Source organism: Hippocampus zosterae, chromosome 14 (genome assembly GCF_025434085.1).
Source record: "Hippocampus zosterae strain Florida chromosome 14, ASM2543408v3, whole genome shotgun sequence".
NCBI classification, from domain to species: Eukaryota; Metazoa; Chordata; class Actinopteri; order Syngnathiformes; family Syngnathidae; genus Hippocampus; species Hippocampus zosterae.
The window spans coordinates 18,554,805-18,580,130 of record NC_067464.1 but is presented as its reverse complement, the minus strand read 5'-3'; the positions used below and the strand labels follow the sequence as shown (position 1 = coordinate 18,580,130).

General features: G+C 40.0%; 2 protein-coding genes across 5 annotated transcripts in view; one reads left to right on the top strand and one right to left on the bottom strand.

Moving 5' to 3' along the window:
• The window catches only part of babam2 (BRISC and BRCA1 A complex member 2), a 98,958-nt gene extending 84,970 nt beyond the window's left edge, over positions 1-13,988 (bottom strand). The window contains exons 1-4 of one of the 2 annotated variants that reach the window (XM_052085810.1): positions 13,874-13,988; positions 12,972-13,118; positions 12,093-12,169; positions 1,020-1,114 (exon numbers count right to left, since the gene is read on the bottom strand). In XM_052085810.1, the coding sequence (XP_051941770.1) occupies positions 1,020-1,114; positions 12,093-12,169; positions 12,972-13,108 (309 nt within the window). In that variant the 5' untranslated portion in view covers positions 13,109-13,118; positions 13,874-13,988. Of the gene's footprint in view, positions 1-1,019; positions 1,115-12,092; positions 12,170-12,971; positions 13,119-13,648; positions 13,778-13,873 lie in introns of those variants that run through there. The other variant, XM_052085811.1, reaches the window with a different exon arrangement.
• Positions 13,989-14,118: 130 nt separating this feature from the next.
• Positions 14,119-25,326, top strand: part of rbks (ribokinase) — a 41,226-nt gene continuing 30,018 nt past the window's right edge. Inside the window, exons 1-3 of one of the 3 annotated variants that reach the window (XM_052085836.1) lie at positions 14,119-14,233; positions 16,627-16,688; positions 25,099-25,231. In XM_052085836.1, the coding sequence (XP_051941796.1) occupies positions 16,630-16,688; positions 25,099-25,231 (192 nt within the window). In that variant the 5' untranslated portion in view covers positions 14,119-14,233; positions 16,627-16,629. The other 2 variants (XM_052085835.1, XM_052085837.1) reach the window with 2 other exon arrangements.

Sequence of the window (25,326 nt, the reverse complement as noted above, 5' to 3'; positions counted from 1 at the left end):
ATCGCTATGAAAAATATTCTGAAACAGTATTGGTTATTCTATAATTTACTGGTTGTAGCATGGTAACTTTAGGAATAAAACATTTGTCACAAGGTGTAGTAATGCTAATGTGAACTGTTTGTACAACTAATGATGACGTGTGTTCGATTCTTTCGTCAAATTGACAGTAGGTTACACATATATCGGGGATATATTCTTGGGAAGAGGATGTCAAGCCATATCAATACTTACCTGTATTAATGATTATGAGTAAATTAATCTTTGCAGTGTGAGATTGGAAAAAATACTCAGATTTTGTGGTATGCTATATTCATGATGCTATACGAGTACACCCATTTTTGATCTTTTTTTTTTTTTTTAATAAACCAGGAGTACACAGCTGCTGATGTAATGTTCATTGTTCATACATAGTTTTCAAACATTTACCCTGGAAACATTATACTTTTGAGTTTCAGGATTCTTGATTATGAATATCAGTAAAAATAGAAAAATGGGTTCCGATGATGAATGTTTAAGGAACCTGAAATCCGTGGTTTTCCCATTGGGTCATCCGAAAAACGGTTACCGTGAATTTCTGAAATCCTCAGGCCTGCTTCTGAATTATTTACATTTTTGCAGCATTTGTTTATAATTGTATGTATATGTTGTTGTTTGTGTTATTATAATATGCGATTGAATAAGTAGGCCATTTCAGAATTCTAAATTTGGGACTCTCTATATGCATAATGGGACTCATTCTTTTCTTATCAGCGAGTCCATGGGACTCGCTGCGGGTAAACTATAAAATTATCACTGATATGTGTACACCTCTTGCAGGAAGTTGTGGACCGGGTGATTTGGTCCACAGCACAGTTAATTTACTACACACCTATCCCACTGAACAGAACTAATAGGAGGGACAAGAATTGAAGGGTGAGAATGTGAAAACGTTATGAGAGGCCAAGGATATACTGTATAAGGAAGCAAATCATTTCAAGAAAATGTCTCCTTTGCTTGATTTACTTAACTTCAACACTCACCGGTAGTTCTGAAGGTTCAGGTAGAAACTCTGCATCTTCTCCAAAAATAAAATCTGGGGGCAATTCCGGATAGTGGGCATTAAATATAATATCCCCTAGGGGTGAAAAAAAAGATGACATCAGATTATCTTAATGACTCAGAGTGAAAATCTTTTTCTGCTCTTTTAAAATGCCTTTTGACTTTGGAAACGGAAATTGGGTATGATCTGGTGTTCAGGAGCATGTTTTTCATGCTGTAATGACAGAATTCTACTTTTTTCAAAACACTTTTTTAAAGTTATTTCATGCTGCCACCAAAAAAATGATGGACATGACTTAATCTTTTTAAACTAAATACATGAACATGAAATCATATGAAAGAGCATTGAAAATTGTACTTCGAGGATAAGTGCTTTAGGAAATGGATGAATGTTTTTTGACATGGAAAACAAACAACCAATTAAGGTCATAATTAGAGCTGTCAGTTTACTGCGTTTTTATTGGCATTAATTTAAATGAATTTTAACGGGATTAAAAATGTTATCGCGAGATTAACGTGGCACATGTCACAAGCGGATGTTACGTTGCTCCATAAATACACCAGAAACAAAACAACAAGCGCGCTGCCGAAGTCCACGCCCATGTCTGTTTTGCCTGCCACGGCAGTGCGAGACACCGAAAACAGATACTTTAAGAGTTTATGAATGGAAAGTTTACATTTAAAAAGTCACCATATTGCTCCACTGACAAGACCAAAGATATCTGTTCTTCTCTCTCTCTGTATCATCCAGGTATACGATGTATGCCACTGACGCGATTATTACTTGTTTGGAACTATTTTGTGTGGAAGGTTACAGTGTGCTGTGTCCATATAAATAGAGCGGGTGGAGCTTCTCTGTGTTCGTCTGACAGTGACAGTGCGCTACAGTGGTAGCGACCTAGCGAAAGTAAAATGTCTCCATTGTTGTCATTGAACCAAGTGTAGTCATTCGAAATGTGGTCTACACAAAACCGTAGAGAGACTTCCGCGCAAGAAGGATCAACACAATCAACATAGTCTGACAGTGTTAGAGGGAGTGAACCCCCCACCCCTTTCAGAATGGTTTGCTCCTGCAGCACGGGGGAAGTGTTGTGCTTGTTTGTACGGCCGGCAGTTTCAAATACAGCGGCACATAATGAACACTGGTGTCCGGTGTCTCGTTATTCTTCAACAAACATACAGAAACAGACTGCTGTGTTGAAAGCAAACTTGAGAAAAATGAAGTATACAACCATGGTTTAAATCCACTATAGGCTGAGTACTAGTGTACCTTAGATGTGCACTTTATAATGTTATATTGCTCTGTTTTGATTTCATAAAAAAAGCTGTTAAAGCAGCTGTTGTGTGACAAAATATTTTTTTCACCGTTATTGATGGACAGTAATATTGTGTGTGAATAACTGCACCAAGTGAAAAATGTTCATGTAAAATTGAAAATCGAAATTGTTATTTCAGTAAATATTTGCATTTGGCACATAGAAAACTGATTCACGATTCCATGTTGACGAGAGCATTAAAATGGGGAAAAAATAGGACAAAAATGTAAAAGGAAATTCAGAAACGATAAAAAATGTGTGAGTAATCACGATTAATTTTTTAGTTCATTTGAGTTAATTATGACAGTTGCATTTTTAATTAAATTAAATATTTTAATCGTTTGACAGCTCTAGTCATAACACATGAGCATGACATAAAGGTCTTTATAAAACATTTGTCTTTTCCACATGACAAGGATTTGAGCCCAAGGTCCTTTTTTTTTAATTGAAGCACCTAAATTAATGAGCCAACTTGACATTTTCAAGTGAAGACATTCGGTCATTGTTGTGGAAATAATGTGCATCATAGATACAAAAATAGTCAACCTGGACTGGACAAATTATCTGAATCAAGTTCCAAGTGCTACATTCATGAGCTCAAAATGTTGAACCGATTTGCCAGATGGCTTGATCTCTGCTACCAAATGAGGCCATCGTGTTATAACGTGTTGATAAAGCCGGATTGCTATGTTCCGATATGTTGCACAATTCTATTTATGTGCTCCAAAACTATTCAGTTCTGCTTTTTTTTTTTTTGTCACTCTGCCGATAGCAGGAGACGACAAACATGAATGTATATGGAGAGGACTCAAACAAACAAGAGGATGTGTTGTAAGCTACTGGTGGTCAGCCAGAAATACAGCGGAAATAAAAATCTGACTCACCCTTTCTGATTGCCAGTCGTCGTTAGTTTTGGTGAAGTTTTTTTCACGTTATATGTGACCTATAACCTGTACAAGTCAATGGGGGTGGGGCAGTGGGGGTATGTTTGAGCAGTTGAAAATGTGGTTGCACATATGTGCACACCCTCATAAATGGGGATGTAGCTGTGTTCAGAACTGATCAATGGATTTCAGCTTTTCTAGTAGGCTTTTCGAGTATCAAGTATCAATTGCAACTTTATTGTCAAATGTGCTGTATGAGTACATACAGCACAGATGAAATGTCCTGCGGGTGCCCGGCCGCCATTTTTGTGGCTAGTGGTGTGTTTGCTCTAAACTGCCTTTTAGCAAAACGTTTAGTCTTGGTTTCATTGGACCACAAATCATTTTCCCCACGAGTTTGAAGAGTTTTAAACGTGAATGGGTTGAGAAGATTTTCTTTGGAAGATAAAGGCTTCCATTTGGCTACCGTACCCCACCACAACTCTGACATGCAGTGTGAAGAAGACGGGAGAAAGTTGTCACATGTACTAAACATCAAGTAAGTACTTTCCAGAAATTCTTGCAGGTCGGTCAGTGTTACTGTCAGCCGCTTGGCAGCCTCCCCGACCAGTTTTCATCTCATCTTTTCATCAATTTTGGTGGCAAGTCCAGCTTCTGGTAATGTCACTGTTGTCGTGCGATATTTTCTCCACTTGATGATGACTGTCTTCCCTTTGTTCCGTTGTATAGTGTAATACCTTGCAAATTATTTTGTACCCTTATCCTTACTGATCCCTTAAAACAATGTGAACCCTTTAATGCTGTGGAAAATTCTCTGGGGACTGCGACTTGAGGTGTCAGAAAGGCTACAAAAATGTCAGGGAAAACCCAATAGAACATCTGAACTTTAATTGGGGTTACTCTAGGGCACTTTCAACAGTGGCTGGTGTGTCCTGGCTCCCATTAAATGTGCTTGGATGTGATCGGTCTCGTCTGAACATGGCCACATCCACATTTAGAAGATGGTCAAACCACATGATCTCAGTTGTTGTTATTGGGGTTTTTTTGGGGAGTTGTATGGGTTATACGTCACAATAATGGTGGAAATAGTTTTGAATCGGTTGAACTTCCTCCATTTTTTTTTATATCACAAAACCTGTCATTGAACAGCGGTGTGTAGACTTATTAACTGCTAGAATGGATGCAGGGCTCACAGAGGGTGTCCGAGCTGCAACTTCTGCAGGTTATGCAATCGCTTCCATGGAGTACATTATCCTTCCATAGATTTTCTCGACCCCTTATCCCAGCTGACTGTGGCTGAAAGGAGAGGGACACTGCAATACTCATGGTCTTACTATACACGAGAGGAAAAGCCACAAATTGTTGTTTATTTGTACGGGGCAAAGCAGTGGCGCGGAGGGTGGCTGGGTTTGAATTAATGATGCTTAGATCTGTGCAGAGTGTACCAAGCTTTGGCACGCTAGAAGTGGGACGGTCCATAAACTGGCAGACACCAACCTGCAGCCCTGCATCCTTGATTAAACAAACATTCATCCTCAGGCCAAAGCACAGGAAAGTACAACAGCTGCAGTTTTCACGTGCCACGAAGGAATGCCAATGGCCTGTTTTTTGTTTACTTGCAAGTTGCACTCTCAAAGTCTCCAAGAATGAAAGAACCCTTCTAAAACCACCATGACAAAAAATAAATAAAAAAAAAGATTTTCGATTGCAAATGTCCGTCAAAATATTAATAAGGCACATATTTTCTTAGCTAACGTGACCAAAATCAAGTTTACTCTTTGCTGTGATTTGAACCCCCTAGGATCGTATTTTTCGGAATGGCATTGTAAACGATGATTTCATAATCATAATCTTTTATCAGCAGCGTAGAGTGAAATTCTCTTGAGGGAGCCATAGAAAAAGTGACATAAGTTTTGTTTTATTGATTAAGATAATGTGCAGAGAGTCATGTCTGTTGGCAATATGAAGGGAAGTATTGTTCATTTCCATAATGCTTCCTATGTTGCGATTAAGGATGCAAAGCCAAATCAAACAATTTAATGCAAAATCCGGGGTGAACTGGGTGATATGGCTTCAAAGTAACATCAAAGTGCAGTGGCTGCCCTGGGAAGGAGTTCAGAGCCAGACTTTTCTCTTTAGCTAATCATCGACAATCATTTGCATTGCAAGCACATACAAATACCGGATGACAATTTTTCCATCTATACACTCCTGAAATGTATCGAAACAGCAAGGCCATTTTTTTTATTGTTCTCTGCAATAAAAACATTTTGCACTTCAAAAGATAAATGTGACACCGTTTCAGCTTTTATTCCCAGGCTGTCATAGCTGAATCGGATACACTTAGAAAACAGCATTACTTGTCATGAAACACCATATTTTGTGTTGGAATAAATTTGAAACGTCTTAAACTGACTAAAATACATTTTATTTTGGCGCAAAGCAACTGTACTAAGCCAACCGGCATTAACGGCATTTAGCTGTGGTGATTCTTCTCCATAGTTCTTTCAGTTATTGTTGGTTTTAGGTGTTACTTCCTTCTGTCTCCTAGGTAGCAGACAAAATCCACCCACGAAAGATTTTAAGTCAAGAGATCGACTTGCAAGTGTAAACATTCCACTTATTTCCCTGATGAAGTGTTTTGGGTCATTATTTTTCCAGATAATGAAGGATCTCTCATTAAATGTGGTTAAAGCTTTTCTTTGAAAACTTATTAGGTGTCTGGATTCTCCCAAAATACTTTTGCTACTGCCATGTGTCATGAATCATTCTGAGGGCCATTCGTGCATCAAATAACATTCATGAGCCCATCCTAGAAGCCATGCAGGCCTTATGCCACAACATTCCCTGAACTGCTTTTCACAAATGAGCTTGCTGTTTGAAATAGTGAGGAGATCCTTCATTTTTTAAAAACGTTAGCCTTCCCATCACTCTGATAAAGATTCGTCCTTATGTTATCAGTCTGAAAAACCTCTAGCCCAGTCTTACAATACTTGCAAATGAGTGGGTTTTGCATTTTGTAGCATGCATATGTTCATGGCCTTCATTCCTGTTCTTGATGCCGATGTCACAAACAGTTATTTCGGGGGATTTATTGTAGTTCTTAAAATTGTTCTGTTACTTAGAGATGCCAACCCCTATCATCACCTCTTATGACCCTTCTGGATTATTCCTTTTGTGTTAATGATACTTGTTATAAGTGTCGCTTATTCACCACTATGGAAGCAATGATTAGTGACATTTTGAGGAGCAGCTGCGGTTCAGGCTACACGCTAGCCAGCTAGCTGCAAAGCTATGGGGATAAGATGCGATGACATCAACAAACGTTATCACGACTGATTTGCTGGAAGAGTCCAAATCTTTTGTCAGCTGATCACATGCCGCAGTACAGCTCTTTACGGACTGATTTGCAAACACCAAGTTAATCTACTGCGCATGTCGCCTCGTGAGCTTCATAACATGTTTGACATCCCAGTCCAGCCAAACCAAACACTTGTCATCTCTACTTTGTACACCGGTAATTTTAGCCATAATTTTGGGGAACAAAATAATTTTGTTTTGTTTAATTTTGTTTTGAACAAAATAATTTTGTTCCCCAAAATTATGGCTAAAGCTTCAACCACATGGGATTTCGCGGGCGGATGCCGGAACCAAAACTGGGGGCTAAACTAAACCGAGATTGGTCGATATATGAAATAAGAACAGTGAGCGAGCATATTGGCAGGGTGCGCTATTTGCCTATTTGCAACCTCAAAAATGATAAAGTGAAAGAGTTGTGAGGTAAACATGGGCGAGCGGACAAATTGCAGCCACAAAAAAGGACAAAATCCGGCTTCAACGGACAGATAGGACAGCGGAAAAAATCATTGGCACCGCCCTATGATGATGAACATCCAGGGTATGGACATAGAGAGGGTGACCTCCTACAAGTACCTTGGTGTTCTTCTGAACGACAAACTGGACTGGTCTACAAACACAGACACCCTGATTAGGAAAGGACAGAGCCGACTCTTCCTACTCAGGAAACTGAGGTCTTTTGGGGTTCAGGGGTCACTCCTTAAGACGTTCTATAACTCGGCGGTGGCCTCGGCCATCCATTATGGCATTGTCTGCTGGTCAGGCAGCATCTCAGCCCGGGACAGAAAGAGACTGGAGCGACTGGTCAGGAAGGCCAGTTCTGTCCTGGGTTGCTCCCTTGACACTCTGGAGGAGGTGGGCAACAGAAGGATGCTAACTAAGCTAAAAGCTATGATGGCCAGTCCCTCCCACCCCGTCCAGCCCGCCCTGACAGCACTTGGTAGCTCCTTCAGCCAGAGACTGTTACACCCGCACTGCAAGAAGGAGAGATACCGACGCTCGTTCCTACCGACTTTTGTCAGGCTGATGAATAAAAAATAACAATCATAATAATAATAGTAATTAAATGATGTGAAGGAAAATTGTAAATAGTACTGCGATTTATCCACTTTGTGTTCATATTGCATTTAATTGAAAGATGTTTGTTGTTTTTTTTCTCTTTCTTCTTTCTACATACATTCTTGCTGCTGGAGGCTGTAAATTTCCCCAGTGTGGGACGAATAAAGGATATCTTATCTTATCTACACACTCTTGAGGACTTGCACACTACAAGAATCAAGGACAAGGACACGGAAAATCCTACTGGATCCCCCGCACCCTGCCCACCACCTTTTCCAACTACTCCCCTCAGGCAGGCGCTACCGATCCATGCGCACCAAATCCAGCAGACACTTAAACGGCTTCTTTCCCCTAGCCATTAACTCCCTAAACAGTCAATGATGTCTACTCCACCGCGCCAGACACTTCAAAGCGCTCAAGGACATCTGCACAATTGCACACTTCTTGTACTACAAATACTGGTACTGGTCACTTTAAAATGGTTCAATAATTTTCTGCAACAACTGTACAACTGTTATAGTACTGTATTTTACCACTGATCACTTTAGCTCTGCTTGATACTTTGCACATTGTCTCACACTTGTCACTGGGTGGTACCACCACACTACAGTTCACTTACATTACGAAATGTCCTTCCATACTTATTTGTCATGTCCTTGTTTATGACGATACTAATGCAGCGTGTTATGCCGGAGACAAATTCCTTGTGTGTTCTACATACTTGGCCAATAAAGATGATTCTGATTCTGAATTGTCTGCCAAAGTTGCACTGGGGGAACCTATCAAGTATGAACATCCATACACAACAAAATAAATAAATAAACAAAACACATCCGGGTGAAAATTGCATACAGTAATCTCAAAATCCTATATGCAGCCAATGACGCACCTGATTGGTTACAGTATGATCACAACATTGCTTGTCAAAGGCACATTGTTTACATCTGCCAGTGAGTGCATGCTAGCGAGTGTTAGCAAGATAGCACTTCTATTACAAATCCCCAAATGGATGAAAACGTGAATATTGTTGTCAGGTTCTGCCCCGAAAACCAAGTACGGTGATCCGTGTGGCATAAAATAGATGAATTACCCCTCCTGTGTTGGGGTAAAAAATAAATTAACCAAAAAAGGATGGCACGGTGGGCCAACTATTTAATTATGAGTCATGAAACAAACCTCAAATGAAATCTTAGTGTTTGGTACTTTCACTGGCTTCTATACTACGTACAAAAGTACTGAAGATGACAGGAAGTACCGTATGTTTCACAAAACATTTCATTTTATGTTCATGTATGGACACATTTCCCGCAAATACATCTCGTCTGTGACGACCTTCATTTCATCTGTTGCGATTCAACCCAATTTTCACTTCCTCATAAAATATTAACTTGGCCCATTCCTACCACTGCAATGTGTACTTAGCCATCAAGCTATGCCCACATCGCTCTATTCACTAATTGATACCAGGAGCAATTTATTTTGTGGTACGATACTGCAACTACAGTGTCCCAAATGACTGAGTAACAACCGTATTGATGTTTAAAGTTCGGAAATTGATCTTCGTGGTATCAGCTCAAACAGTACCCATCCACCTCGCTAACCAGCAGGCATAACTCTGTGCTCCTTTTTTGTCTTGGTGTGTGTTTTGGCTTAGAAACTCCACTCCAAACTTACGTATAGTCATCAGGGTCTTCTGAGTTTGGTATTACGCTGCAGAAATACGTTTACAGGAAGCGAACAGAACATCCGCATGGCGAGTGAGCCGCCCTGCCCCCCCCCCTCCCCCCAACGCACATTTCAAAGAGCGCAACTCCCTTAACGGCTAAATACAAGTATGACAATAACTCTGCGGAACAAAACTTGTCTTGCGTTTGAAACAATTGTTCGGTAGGCTCACACAATGTCGCGTATGCCAATGACGATAACACAATGCACATTCCCTTTGGGCCACACAAAGATATATTTTTGCAACTTGTACTTAATGTGACGACCTCGCTTCATAATACTCTCAGTGCCTTCATAGATACATCACTAAGATAGGATAAGAAAACCTTTATAATAATACAACACAACACATAAGACACAATTGTGCAATCTTAACCACTTTCCTGCATACACTTTGTTGTCTGAAGTAGTTATCGATGAAAGAGAAGCGATTCAAAGTTTCCTTTTCACCAGTGTATCAAAGACGTATTGGAGCCTATTGGAGATAATTGTTGGAAACATGCGCAAAGTACTGAACTGTCAATTTTTCACAACTTCAGCTTTCCTTTTTTTTTAAGACGCAAGACACACTTTTGAGTCGGGCATGGGTCGACCCTCTTTCGATATAAAAGAACTTTTGGGCCTTTGTTTGCACCCATGTGGAAACAAATCTGGTGCAACTGTCAAGTGCAGTGAGCTAGCTAGCTACGCCTACACCCTGAAAATGCATCTTTTCTTCCGATATAGCCGCTTTATAGGACCTCAGCGTGGGATGCGAGTGTGTGTTCTTCATGCAGAGAAAAGCAAAAAAAGAAATAGAAGTCCTTATTGATCCCATAGCAAAGAAGAGCATGGAGAGGGGCTTTAACTTAACAGACACTGTATGGATCGGGGCTTCAGCTAGCGTGGCCGATTTAGAACTCTGATGTCTGCTGTGAGTGTGAGCGTGTCACAAAGAGAGGGTAAAAAGTGAGGAGGGTGCTTTTTTTTTTTAATAAAGTCTGTGAAACGCATTAGGTGGAACAGAGCTTCGGGCTGGTGTGGCCGCTTTAGAACGCCTCATCGTCACAACATAGAAAAACATTGCGACAACTCGTTCTTTGAATCATTAAATCTTGCAGCATTGTAACAACACTCTTCTCTGTGTTGTGTCAAATTTAGAATATGTGTATTTCACTTTAAAGGGACTTTAAATGTTGCATATGTATTTGTTTATCTCACAAATATGCAATACACAACATTTAAACACTGTAATATGTGCTGTAAAACTTAGGTGGGGGGGAACAAATTGAATGCTAACCCTGATGTGCCCTAACAGCCTGTTTCCACAAGAACATGTGGCACTCAAGTGCAGTATTCTATTATCTTAAAAAATCACAGCTTTTCGTGGAGTTTTAAATAAATAAATAAACATAATTTTTCGCGCATTTGTCCTTTCCTCTGCTGCAGACGAGTGAGTGTTCGTGGTTTTGCAAGTGCGCTGCGATTCACTGGGCTGTTTGAGCAGAGGGGGGGACGGGCCAGACACTAAGGTAGAGAGTGCACCACAGCACAGACACATAGGAAGCAGGGAGACAAAGTCTCCGCAGAGCAGAAAAGTTAATAATAAGTTACATATTGACCGATTTATCAGCAGGCGGATTAATTGATTGGACTCCAGTTCTGGCCAACGCTCAGATGTTAATGTTGTCCACATCAATTCCTATTACAAGTGCTGCCTTCACAAGCAAAATAGGCTTAAGAAAAACAAAAAACATGCAATTAGGTGAATTCACAATTGCCATAACACAAAATATGCTGGCTCCAATGCAAATTAAACAGCGTTTTCTGAGCACATTGGAGCATTTACCTCTAGGTTGTACAATTTCCGACATGAACAAAATTGGGGTGAAAAAATGCCTCTAATGTTGTAGTACCGGTAAGTCCTCAGTGTGCCTGGTACAGGTGAAACACATCAAAATTACCGTGATATTTCAAACGGTGTCACTTGCCATGAAAACCCCTCTTACAAAGTGCAAACCGAACATCATTTGTGCCAAGAGCAGCATGGTCAGTGGAATAAGTTGTTTACTTTCATGATCAATTGTTATTCCATGAATATATTTGTTATATATTTATTACCGATTTGTCTTACTGTTTATTGTGCATGTTAAATCACTCCATGTACAGCACTTTGTATGCAGCGATGGCTGTTTGAAAGTGCTCTATAAATACTGTTGACTTGACTTGACTTGACTATGGACGATTTTAGATCTGTTTAAAGTGCTCATTCCATGAGTCTTAGAAAATTCCACAAAGATGACAGCCTAAAACAAACATCTGCTTTCAACCCGCATTCCTTTATATTTACTTACACTAAAGAGGGTTACAAAAGACTCAGTAGCATTGGACGTTAAGAAGACTTCTAGATATGGTTGTGGTTGTTTTTAGGGCAACATTCTGCACCTTTTTATGTTTTCTCCAGCTGATTTTCTCTTGAGCATTTTTGCAATCATAAATATGTGTGCAAAAATATTCTCACACGTAAAGTACTTTAGGTGTGGCACACAATTGAAACACCAATACTGATTGTGCCTTGTAATGAAAATGTTAAAGATCTAATTGGTTCAATGCCAAAAGATTGACCCATACAATGTTGGTGACATGACCGGAAATGTAACTACAAACTGTCATGCATGACACATTGAATTAAATAAAACTCAGGGAAGAAGTATGGTCAGTTTTCCTCACTTACATTTCAGGGTTTCTCCAGCATAGGGGATGTGAAGTTTGAAGCGATCGCAGCAAGGACCTGGGGTCAAAGATGTACATCTGAAAAGGCAAAATAATTCAAAACATAAAAGGACTGTGAGCAAGCGCAAACAACTTACAGTCTGAACTATTTTGTATTGACTGGTTTGTTGAAACAATTTAATTTGGTTGAAGTAAACATACCGTAGTTAAAATATAAAATGAGTTAACCATCACTTTGCATATTATTGCAAAGGAAATATCAATAGAATGGATGTAGTGACAACATATCAGCAGTGATGGCTTGAAGCAAGATGTTAATATCGACTTCAATTTCAGAAGAATGTTTTAGGCATAATTCTACTTTTAAAAAGGAAAAATAACGTTCAACTTGGTAACATTCATTCATTCATTCATCTTCCGAGCCTCTTGATCCTCACTAGGGTCGCGGGGGGTGCTGGAGCCTATCCCAGCTGTCTTCGGACAGTAGGCGGGGGACACCCTGAATCGGTTGCCAGCCAATCGCAGGGCACACAGAAACGAACAACCATTCGCACTCACACTCACACCTAGGGACAATTTAGAGTGTTCAATCAGCCTGCCACACATGTTTTTGGAATGTGGGAGGAAACCGGAGCACCCGGAGAAAACCCACGCAGACCATGCAAACTCCACACAGGGAGGCCGGAGCTGGAATCGAACCCACGACCTCTGTACTGTGAAGCCGACGTGCTAACCACTGGACTACCGGGCCGCCCAACTTGGTAACAACAGTATGTATTTCATTTTTAAAAATAATACACACATTGATAGGCGCCTCAAAATCCATTGTCACCTGAATTCTCATTCTTATCAGACCTGTGTGCAAAACGAACAACCTCACCCAGTTTTGAGGTCTGTCACTCGGAGGCAATTTGTGGAGTCCAGTCCCACACGGCCATTCCGCACTACACTGCATAGCAAGGGTCGCAACTCCGGTGAAATCCTGTGCAGTGCAACTTCCGGGGACACGTTGTTCATTTTATGTACCCTGACAAATCAGAAAATGAGCAAAACAAATTTAAAAGGAGGGTTGGTCTGATTTGATTTCAATATATGTGAAATTACAGACAATATTCTTGAGAGCTACAATATTTATTTATTGGTGCCATGGAAATGTTTCAAGACACCATAATAATTTCTGTCAAGGATTTAATTTGTCAGATCTTGATAAGACTCCAGACACTGTCCCGATATGGTCGCATATCAATGAGCTTTGACAATATGGCTACGGTTAAACATACAAGAGTGTCCTGTCCATAAAGTCTGAGTGAATGGTAAAAAAAAAAAAAAACTTCCGAAAACAAAACAATTGTATTAAATTGTAATGTTTATAAAGAATATTAACAACGTGACTTCCATAATTTTCAATGCATAATTTGATTCGCTTTGCAAAATTCAAGTGAACTCGATGGAATAGGTCTGCATCGCTGTCGATTTCGGCACATTGTCTGGTCAAACCTTCTCTCGTGTCGTTTGAAACTGTATAATTCATCGAGTACACTTTCTCTTTTAGCATACCCCAGAAACAGAAGTCAAGGGAAGAAAGGTCTGGTGAGCGAGGGTACCACTCCAATCTCAAAAACGTACTCAGACTTTGTTGACACCCTTCAGTATACAGTATTGAGGAATTGAAAGTGTTATTCGGCATTTTAAATCATTAACATTTCAACGATTACATTTATCGGTATATAATATACATTCGTTTTTGTTAATTTAAATACCGTGTTGTGCAAATTATAATACCTCAAAAAGATGACAGTTAAATAACTAAAATTTCGACTTGAGCGTTTAGTTCATACTCCATTACTTCCGGGTACATGTTGTTTAGGTCCTTTTGAAGGACCTAATTTAGTGGTCTACTATAATGCCTGTTTAAACAATGAATAATATAATTCAAATATACAAATCTGTATGATGATATACGTTTTTGAGTCTGATAATTAGAGAGACTGTATATTTTAAGGATTTATATACATCACTTTAAATTATGTGTTTGTTAGATGTGGAATCATACTAGTCAGGCATGAGTTTCCTCGTTGTCCCTGTCCAGCAGCGCTGAGGAAGCGATGTGCTTTGCCCTGCTTCATTTAGAAAACAGAAAAGGTAAACATGTTGAGTGTCTGAATGATTACATTATTATTGTCATCGTTTTAATTATACCGTATCCATAATATTTCTGAAGTTGTAGCATGACTACTAGCATTTACGTTGAATTAGGCATGATACCCTTTTCCATTATTATATAAAGGATTTACTGCATGCACGGTCCACTTAATCGGAATCATCTGATGTTTATTCCGGTAAAACATTTAAAATTGACTATAAACTTTACAATGAACAATCATACAATGAACAGGTTCAATGACAGGCTTCCGCATAGCTTGCTGATCTGTTCATTTGAATCAGGTGTGTTGCAACAGGGAGCCTTGGAAAACATGCAGGGCAGCGGTCCTCCAGGACCTGAGTTTGACACCTATGTTTTAAGTGAACGACGTTGAAATCACAATATTAGATGACAGTTTTCATTTAGCAAGTGAGTGAACGGTGATATAACTTTAGGTTGCAGGACAATATCATGCCGCTCTCGTTGCATTTCAAATTAAAGTTGTAATGATGAAGTAATTGTTAATTATAAATAATAATAACAATAACAGGCAATCCCGGTAGTCCAGTGGTTAGCACGTCGGCTTCACAGTGCAGAGGTACCGGGTTCGATTCCAGCTCTGACCTCCTTGTGTGGAGTTTGCATGTTCTCCCCGGGCCTGCGTGGGTTTTCTCCGGGTGCTCCGGTTTCCTCCCACATTCCAAAAACATTCATGGCAGGCTGATTGGACGCTCTAAATTGTCCCTAGGCGTGAGTGTGAGCGTGGATGGTTGTTCGTCTCTGTGTGCCCTGCGATTGGCTGGCAACTGATTCAGGGTGTCCCCCGCCTACTGCCCGAAGACGGCTGGGATAGCCTCCAGCACCCCCCGCGACCCTAGTGAGGATCAAGCGGTTCGGAGAATGGATGGATGGAATAACAATAAGAACTCGGTCGTGGTCTTCGTTTTTCGTTAAAATGGCTTCCATGCAGTATTGTATCATTCACTGCCAAACATAAAAACACACATAAAAAGAAGAAAAATCGTCTGTACTGTTTCTGCGTCAGACCAGTGCACCTTCAACATTTTGTACACGTTCTGTCAAATCCAGTTGACAACGACTTTCTTATGTTTATAATACCATTGTGTCCATAATGTCATACTGGTTATAATATTTCTTTTTGGTATTGCCTGAAGGAAAAATATATGCACACCCCTTTCTATGCATGTATATTTCAGACAAAACCAAGTCTACACATGAGATTCAAAATTGACACGGGTCAAAGCTGTGAGTAGTTTATGGCTCCAGTGTTCCATATTTGAGTCAACAGGAAGTTTTGAAAATGTTAGCCGTTGGTCTAAATTTATCCAACAGCTTAAACAAAAAGTGTCGTATTCTTGTTCTGCTGAATAAAATGTGGGTAAAATAAATTACAAGGACTGTCTTGTTTTGTTTTTCCATTCTTGATGAATGTAAACGTTTTCAACCTAGTTTGTACCGAGAGTAATCTACAAAATCTTAAGGGATTCAAAGAGTATTTCTTTAAATGGTTGTTTTGTTTGTTTGGATTTATTCATTTGGCAGAGATGCCGTTTTAACCTGCGGAAGAGTGAACCCCTATGCATTTTAGATGAAGCTGGTCAGCTTTGACAGATCAGTATATACTTAGCAAATAATACCTTTTTTAAATGATTGGACTGTGAATATCTGAGGATATTCTACTGGCTGCTTATAACATTTACTTTGACTGCATGCAGACGAAAGACAATATGTTGTGAAATGTGGAAAAGAGAGAGGGAAGTAAAGCATCCCACAGCCAGCGGCCAGGCTTTCCAAGTCCTCCACTGCCGAGGAAGAGATTTGAAGAGATTAACACGAATAGCATTAGCTCTGATACAAACTGAGGATTGAATTAATTAAAGACTGTGCTCGGCTGTTGTGTGTTCACGTCGTCTACTATGGAAGCCGCTGAGCCCCCTTCCCACCCCCTGCCCCGCACACACACACACACACACACACACACACACACACACACACACACACACACACACACACACACACACACACACACACACACATGCTCATACACCACCAATATGTGACTGAATCCAATCCAACTCAGCCAATGATGAAGGCTCTATTTATACCTTATTCGTTGTCTGGTCCATGCTCATGTAAGAAATAAACCATCTAGCACTTCAGGATTGGAGGACATTGAGCCACTTATTTGCTCATTTTACCTGAAGTATCCCCGCCACCCTAATAAAAAGAAAACAACAAAAAGGAGAGTTGGAAAGGGATTTTCAAAATCCTTAATCTGGTATCGAAAGTACATAATCTTATTATTCAGAAAAGAAACATTTGATTTGCTTGAAATGTTTATGGCCTGAATAACACAAGTCTGTCTTATCAGGTCATGACCGAAGAAGCCTTTGACGTGATAGTGGTTGGTTCTTGCATGACTGACTTGGTCAGGTAAGTAAACCCAGCCCTGGAATTAACTGAAAGATTACTGGCTATCGTTGAATGTCTCTTCATGCAGAATTATATACTTCCTTAAATTTGTACACAGACCATATTGGTTCAACTGCCATTCCTGTTGTTGATGTTCTTTCTTCACAAACTGTATCCGTTATTACTTTTACAAGGTTGTTGCATGAAGCTCAACAAATCTGTTCCAAGCCCCCCCCCCCGCCAAAAAAAAAGATTTTTTTTTATAAATTATAAAATACAAAACCATAATTCAACACTGCAATATCCAAAATAGCCTCACATGATTATGCTGCTCTATGTTGACAGAATCTCGAATGTCCAAATATTTAAAATGTAGGATTTTTTTCACAAAGCGATATTAATGTTCCCCATGTGATCTGTTATTTATTATTGTTATTATTATTATTATTTATTTTTTTTACAAATTACTCATCAATCTAAAAATAGCTGGGCATAAATCTTGAGATAAGAGTCCCTCCCCGGGGGAACTTGACGGCCTTCAGGGACTCTCCCGAGATGGGGGTCAAGAGGCACTAAAGGTGATTGTAATCACAGTACGCAGGAAATACCTTCAACAGCATTCTACATTCTTTGATTAAAAGTGTTTGAACAGAACCAATAGAAGAGAGGGGCTAAAAAGGAATAGATTCCTTAACAACCTTGGACACCTCATGTCTGAGAAATGTCATGTAACTAACTACCTAGTCTTGACTCTGCAGGAGCCTGACAGAATTATATATTTTATATATAGTGTACACATATTGTATCACTTCTTTTTTGATTTCCTGAAAAGTAGTTAGTCACAGATGCTATGATTATGCCTAACAGCGACAAAATCTTGCATGTTTGTATTATTTATCTTTATTTGAATATGTGTAACTGTGTGTTTATTTCTTTTGAGTTCGCCTGTTGCACTGATGTAGTACACCACTCAAATTTTGTGGTACACTGTGCAGTGACAATACAGATCCTAATTCTACTTTTCAATAAAATATAAAATAATTGAAGAAATAAACTGGTTTCATCAAGTATCATTCAGCCAAAAGTCGCATGCACATTGTACTACATTTGTGTGTACCTTTAAGAGGTGTGGCCTAGTGAGTCACATCAGAAGCAACAGTCATTCCACTCAACCGCTTAACACATTGTTAGTTCAGTTAGACCATCTGCGCATTGGAAGTGTTTTCATTTTGTATTTGTGTGTTTGAACCGTTAATCCCGTTCAATAACCACCTGAAAATCAATTTTGACTGTGGTTCTCCTTTTCGTAGGTTGCATGCAAATTAAATCATGGCTTAGTGTGGAGAGGTCACACTGTGTCCTCGCAAAGGAGCCGCAATGTTGGTTTGATGGGTTTCAGGACAGGCTTTCGTGGACCAAAGCCATGCATTTATGGCTATTGCTTTGTGAGCTCCGGTTGTCGCCAGAAAAAAACTGTGTTGTAGGCCATATATCTTAGTTAAAATTGTAACATCCCAAAACTTCCTTCATGCAAGAGTAAAATAATAATAGTAATGTTAGGTGTAAAAAGAACGAGTGCACTCGACCTTTGTACTCACAACAAAGGTGGTGGCGAATTTCTCCACTGTGAGACAAAGGTTTTCTTATTATTCTTGTTACTATTATGATGAGGGAGCAAGAGTACAAGTCCTTAACTGTGTATTTTGATTCATACATCCATGACACAAAACTGCTTATTTTTCACAATTTTTAAATGTGTATACAATGATATCATCATTGTATTTTATGATAAACAATTACAGAATTTGATTGTCCAAAAAAACATGTCAAGTCGTCAAGTTATATTGTCATGACTTGATTTGATGTGATTTTTTTATTAACAGGTTTTATATCAGGTGTAATTCAAAGTCCCAACTGTCAAGTGACAAAAGCACCGAGTGTTTAGAACCTGTTCAAATGATTGTTTATTAATAACAATAAACACAATTGCCCATCAGCAATTTTATTTTTGACTTGGTCTGTCAGCTTATGGAAAAGATGAGCTGGAGTGTATTTTCTATCATGGCTTGTAACTGTCTCCACAAAAATAGAGGAAGTAGTTTAAATGTAGTGACTACTTCTGGATTTTCATAGCTTGTCTGTCCTAAAAGCCTGCAACATTAATCAATAACATATTTCAGATTGGCAACCTTAGGGCTATAGATTAATAATAATTGTAAACAGAGATCAACATTTGAACACTTCCCTTTATAGAAGAAGTTAATAGCAACGTTGCTGGCATGAGATTTATGTTTGCAAACAGTCTTAATGTTTAGAGAGCACATAATTGTTCTGGTTTTTGACAGATGCTGAAGATCTAAAGATTGTTGCTAATTATGATGTTCGTACGCCCTAAAGTGTTGATGTTGCATCAGCCTGCTTGGTGGTGAGATTGAGCCAAACAAAATTATTTCCTACAAATCGTTTGTCACATGCAAATCGTTTGAAAACAGTTTGTCACCCTCATTTATTTTAAACTTTGGAAGGAATGACAGGATACTCACATGTTCAAATGTGACCATCCCACTAAAAATCTTTTTTTTAAACGCATTTTCTATAAATTCTATTTCATAAAATCTGGGTGTTGGGGTGGAGGGGGTAATTAAAAAGAACAAAGCAATCTTGAAACTGAGTATTTTGGGTAGAAATCTGAATTTATTAAAAAAAGAAAAAGTCTGCTACACCATTTCCGTCCATTCCAATGTCTTTCATGTTTCTCATTAACAGTTTAACTGCCGATTCTGCATTGTATTCCGCTTTCAAAGGACAGGAGTTATGACTTCAAAACTCTAATAAGCTATCGGGAAGTGCATTGCGAAAGTGGGCATGAGGGGCTCTACAGATGGAGGTCAAACAGCGGATAGGAGAGACTAGCAGTACATTTGAAGCCTTTCAATGTGATATATCTGGCTTTGAACTGGAAAAATCCCATTGTCTTGAAAAGTTGGACGTGTGGCATTGCAAATGATTGACGCACGCACGCACGCGCACACACACACACACGTTTTATGCTGCCATTCCTCTCAAATACAAATTGTTATTTTGTAGAAAGTTGTGTTGAGTGGCCATCGGTTCACTTGTACGTACACAGAGGAGCAGAGTCGATCAGGAGTCTCTCACCCGTTGTCAAAGACGTGCAGCGCCCCCTACTGCCAAAAGTAATTGTGTAGCTCCATCTTTCACCTGTTAAAAACCTAAATTAAGCAAATTCTTGAGCATTTCCAAAGCAAGAACTTTTTTTTCAATTAAGTATAATACATGTACAAAAATACAGTATGTGTTAGTTGTTTTCTTTTCCTCCTTGCAAAGCATGATTCATAAGTTGTATTGTGCATTACACAGCTCGTGCTCCAGACTAACTTTTATTTACTAGCAGCACCATGGCCCCTAACCTGAAATTGTAGGGGCGCAAGTAGAAAATGTAATTGACTTGCGAAGTAAATGTTCATATTTCCACTTAGTATCTGTAAATTTTCCCAGTGTGGGACTAATAAAGGATATCTTATCTTATCTTATCTCGGCAGAAGTGAGCAGCAGCATTCGGTCAGCAACAAAAAATATTCAAGAATGTTTAAATAAATTGGCAAATTGATTGATCACACGTAGGCAGGCGATACATTTAGGTTCCCTGTCTCAATTGCCCCACGGGGATAAATAAAGTTTTCTGAACCTGAATCAAATTTTCGGGACAAAAGGCCACCATTTAGGTGCAGCCCGAAACCCTGTTACAGCACATTTATCTGCCTGCTTGATACATTGCACGGTATACTGTCAAGTCAAGTCAACAGTATTTATAGAGCACTTTCAAACAGCCATCGCTGCATACAAAGTGCTGTACATGGAGCAATTTAACATGCACAATAAACAGGAAGGCAAATCGGTAATAAAGGCGGTAGAAAGCACCAAACAGTAAAACCAAGAACAAATCTAAGTCATGGTGAGTCGAATGCCAAAGTAAGTCTTGAGGAGGGCTTTGAAGATGGGCAGCGAGGAGGCTTGCCGAATGTTCAGTGGGAGGTCATTCCAGAGAGCAGGACCAGCAACACTGTACTGTTACTGTATTTAACTTCAAACTGAGACAGAAAATGTGAATTTAAAAAAAAAAAGATTTTTGCAACTTTTAAATGCAGATCTTGGTTTGTGGTTGAGCACAATCGCATTTATTTTCTGACCACAGAGGAATGAATTTCAGTTATGCATCTACCACGAAAGTGCATTATAGATATAAAAGCTGTATTCTTGCCCGCTTACAACAAACATGTATGACATAAAATGTGAGCTCATGAATAAATTCTCAATAGCTCCCTTTTGTTGTCAAAGTCTGAAAAAGGGCACATTATGCAAAAATGGATGTGTCAATTACTTATATTAACTGACAAATGCTGTATTAGTGATCATCCGTTTAGCGTGAATTTGCAGAACCAAAACAAAAAGAAAAAACTATGAGCAAGTCGTTCAGATAATGACTTGTATAAAACCGATCCACACCGAGTTTCTCCACCCAAGCCTTTGTAGTGATGCTGCCGAGTCACCATTTTCTGTTTTTACAAGGGATGACCGGTTTATAATAGGCGGGATCACCATGGTGTCAAATGTAAAAGCTAACCAGAGCTGTAGTGTTGTTGCGTATATTGTGTTATCAGATTATTGTTTTTTTGATCATATCTAATTGCTGTGCAAAATTGTTCATAGGAAAAAGGGGGCTATTTTGTTTGGTGGTGTGTCCCATGCAAGTATTTGCGGACTAATTGACAAGCGAGTAAAAGCCAAACATGCCAATCAGAGAAGCATTGCTTTTGTTGGCTTAAAAGGGGCACTTCATCACTACTGTGTGTGTGTGTGTGTGCGTGCGTGTGTGTGTGTGTGTATGTGTGTGTGTATGTGTGTGTGTGCGTGCGCGTGCGTGTGCGTGTGCATGTACTCACTTATCAAAGAAGCTTTGAAAAACGACAACAGTTAAGCTAGCCTAGCCGACACGATACTCGAAGTCAGACGGACATGTTTTTCTGATGATCTGTGTGTTTTCCTTTTTGTCCAAATATCTATTTTTATTCGAGCGAGGGTAAGGTCTGGCTTGTTTCGGCAGGCGGCATTGCGTCGCTCGACGCACTTCCTTATAAACACAGTTTGGCGGCCTTTTGCGGCATCGACGCAGCCTGGATTGAGTCGACCTAGCCTGGACTGAGTCTACGCAGTTCATGTGTTGGTCACGTGATCGTCACGAAGCCGCACACGCACGACACGTGGATTGCTCTGTGTGCTCGACGCATGCGTCGACGCATTGGTGTTGCTGGACCCATCACTAGAAGCAACGTACGATGAAAAAGTAGTTGATCCCCACTTTAATGTCATCACAAGAATATCAATAAACATACAAAGATAAACCTCGTGAAAATTGTGTTTTTAAATGGCTGATTTTATTGTTAAAGGGGAAAAAATACAAAGCCACTTGGCCCTGCGTGAAAAAGTATTTGCCCCCCTGAACCTAAAAACTGGTTGGGCCACTTTCGGCAGCAAACATCTATCACCGGCACTGAGTCTTTCACACCTCTGTGGAGATATTTCGGCCCGCTCCTTGCAGAATGGTGTTGATTCAGCAACAATGGAGGGGTTTATGGCAGCGGCAGCCCAGTACTTTTGATGTCAGATGTGACGATTACCATGACCTGGTAACATAGCTACGTATCTTGCTGCATTACATTATGTTGAGTACTTGATGGCGGTATCAAAAGTAGCATGAGCATTACCTCAAGCTCTCTTTGAAGAATGGACAGCACATACCGTCACCCAAGGATGACCTCACAGGCATTTTTCATATTTTTGTTGTTTATATTTCAACACATGATATTGCCGCAATCAAAGCTGGCGCCTCCTCCTCCATTATTGTTGTTGTTGCCACCACTACGGTCACTGTTATGGCCTCGAACGTTTTTCCGTCCCACCTCCCTCAACAGCTTGATTTGACAAGATGAGTCCAATTATGGTACAAGTCGGGATACGTTGATGTCCTAATATATGTCGTGTTGTGTTGCCAGTGTTCTGACTGAGGATTTTATGGCCGTAATGTGATCTCGTGCCATCATGAGGGATCACATTTTTCTTGTAGTCTGATCCAGGCATGACAGCCATGTACACTTTAGTACTGATGATACAATGGTAATAAAGGTTTTCTGTTCTCCATCCATCCATTTTCTGTACTGCTTTAACCTCACTAGGGTCGTGGGTATATTAGCCTGCCCAGTTGAGTTTGGTCAAGGTGTGGGGCATGCCCTGGACTGATCGCGAGCCCGATCATAAGTCACGGCAAGGTCAATTATTTTGTTTTTATTGTACGCTATAGACATTCGGGTTTTCGATCAATGGATGAATATGGAACCAACTTTCAGAATTGTAGCTTTTAATTGATGGACAAGTTCAGCAACTTTGGATAGAACAATATTTGTTTGTCTTGAAGCCGGTATTGGAACACCACCAGAGCTATTGCACAAACATTGGATCATAGCCAGTACAACAATTTGGAAGGTCCTGAAAAAGAAAGAATCTATCAGCATACTGAGCTACAAACATTGAACAGGTTGACCAAGTTGTATCAGCAGCAGTTGATGACAGAAGCATTGTGAGAGAAAACACCAAAGACAAGTCAGTGACATCACTGCCGACCGCCACAGGGCAGGAGTCAAGGTATCACAATCCACTGTTCAAAGAAAAAGATTTCCATCCAACCATCCTTTTCTAATCTGCTTATCCTCATAAGGGTCGCAGGTGTGCTAGAGCCTATCCCGAGCATCTTCGGGCATTAAGCGGGGTACACCCTGAACCGGTTGCCAGCCAATCGCAAGGCACACATAGACGAACAAACATTCACACTCACAATCACATCTCGAGACAATTTAGGGTGTTCCATTAATCTGCCATGCATGTTTTTGCAATGTGGGAGGAACCCAGAATACCTGGAGAAAACCCACACAGGCACAGGGAGAACATGCAAACTCCACACAGGAAGGTCGGAGCCGGAATTGAACCCTGCCCCTCTGCACTGTGAGGCAGACGTGATAACCAATCATCCATCGTGTTGCCAAAAAGAGGACGAAAAGAGAAGACATCTACAGGCCATACCACAAGATGTAAACCACTCATCAGCAAAAGCAATTAGAAGGCCAGATTGGGTTTTGCAAAGAAGTACAGTGATGAGCCACAAAAGTTTTTGAGCATAGTTTTTTAGACCGATGGGACCAAGATGTATCTCTATTACAGGAATGGAAAGGCTATAGGATGGAGAAAGACATAATCTGCTTACGATCCAAAAAAACACAAGCGTACTTTGCAAACAGACACACACGCATACGCAAATACACACTCAGACCCACGCACACACACACACTAATTCTTTTTTTCTTGTGAAAACGTCATCAATCATACACATAGTCTAATTTATGTCCTGTGTGAATTCTTTTCATATAGAATTTCCTCAGCTGAGCTTTCGCAGTGGCGACTAGGTCGTGTGCGTGTGATTAAATGTTCGCCTTTTGTGCCATTTCCCTCTCACCCCATTGCTGCCTTTCTGAACTCACATCCTGTTCCCGCTTTTGGCATTGGAGTGTTTTTACGCACCAATGCAAAAGCAGCATTTATAGCATCCTCTCGTGTTCTGACTGTCTCGTTTTACTGGAAATGCAGGGATTGAGGAAACTTGATTTAATATAGCACACCTGCGTCAAACAAACATTCCCACATATACTTATGTTGAAAAGAAAGTCCCAACTACAGAGGAGGGAAATCAAGTTAATGACAACATTTTACCAACCGCAGGTCCTTTGGCTCTGTGGCAACACTGGCCCGAGGCCAAACAACGACTTCTTGACGCACGTATGATTCCGCCGTTTTCTCTTTGCCCATATTACTCACCTTCCAGTCTCTCTATTATTGGTTGAGGACAGACAGCTTGTAAGGGCATCCACCTGTGCCAAAAAGAGAGGAGCAGAGAGGAGCAGAGGGGCTGTACGTCAACCAACCTTGATGAGTCAGCTATTACTGGTGCTGCCATTGACGGCAAATTTGGACACACTTACTTGCCTATATCTCACAGCTATTCTGGATATGGCAGTTATTTAATGTAAAATCTTTTTTTTCTAATTACAATATATTTTTTGAGTATTTATAGAACAACTGGAAAACTTTAATAGAGTAATTGACACACACTGCGGAGTGTTAAAAAAAACCAAAAAAACCAAAGAAAACCTTGTGCCAGTTGCTCCAAAACTTGATAAATAAATAAGTATGAATTTAGTTGGTCCTGAAATATTATATCCAGTGTTTAATGAAACTCAGCACATACTTTATAAAAGTTGAGTCACGCACATTTAAAATGTACCATGTTTGTTTTTACCCTCAGCCAATCAGCAAGGCTCCCAAAAGAAGGGGAAACCATCCATGGTCACAACTTCTTCATCGGCTTTGGAGGAAAAGGGGCCAACCAGTGCATACAAGCTGCAAGACTAGGGGCCAAAACCGCAATGGTCGCCAAGGTATGTACAGTAAAGATGTCTAACTGTCCGTCCTGTGTGCTGAGTGCCCCACAATCCCCATTTTGACAGAGTAAAAAAGTCAACAGTAGGATATA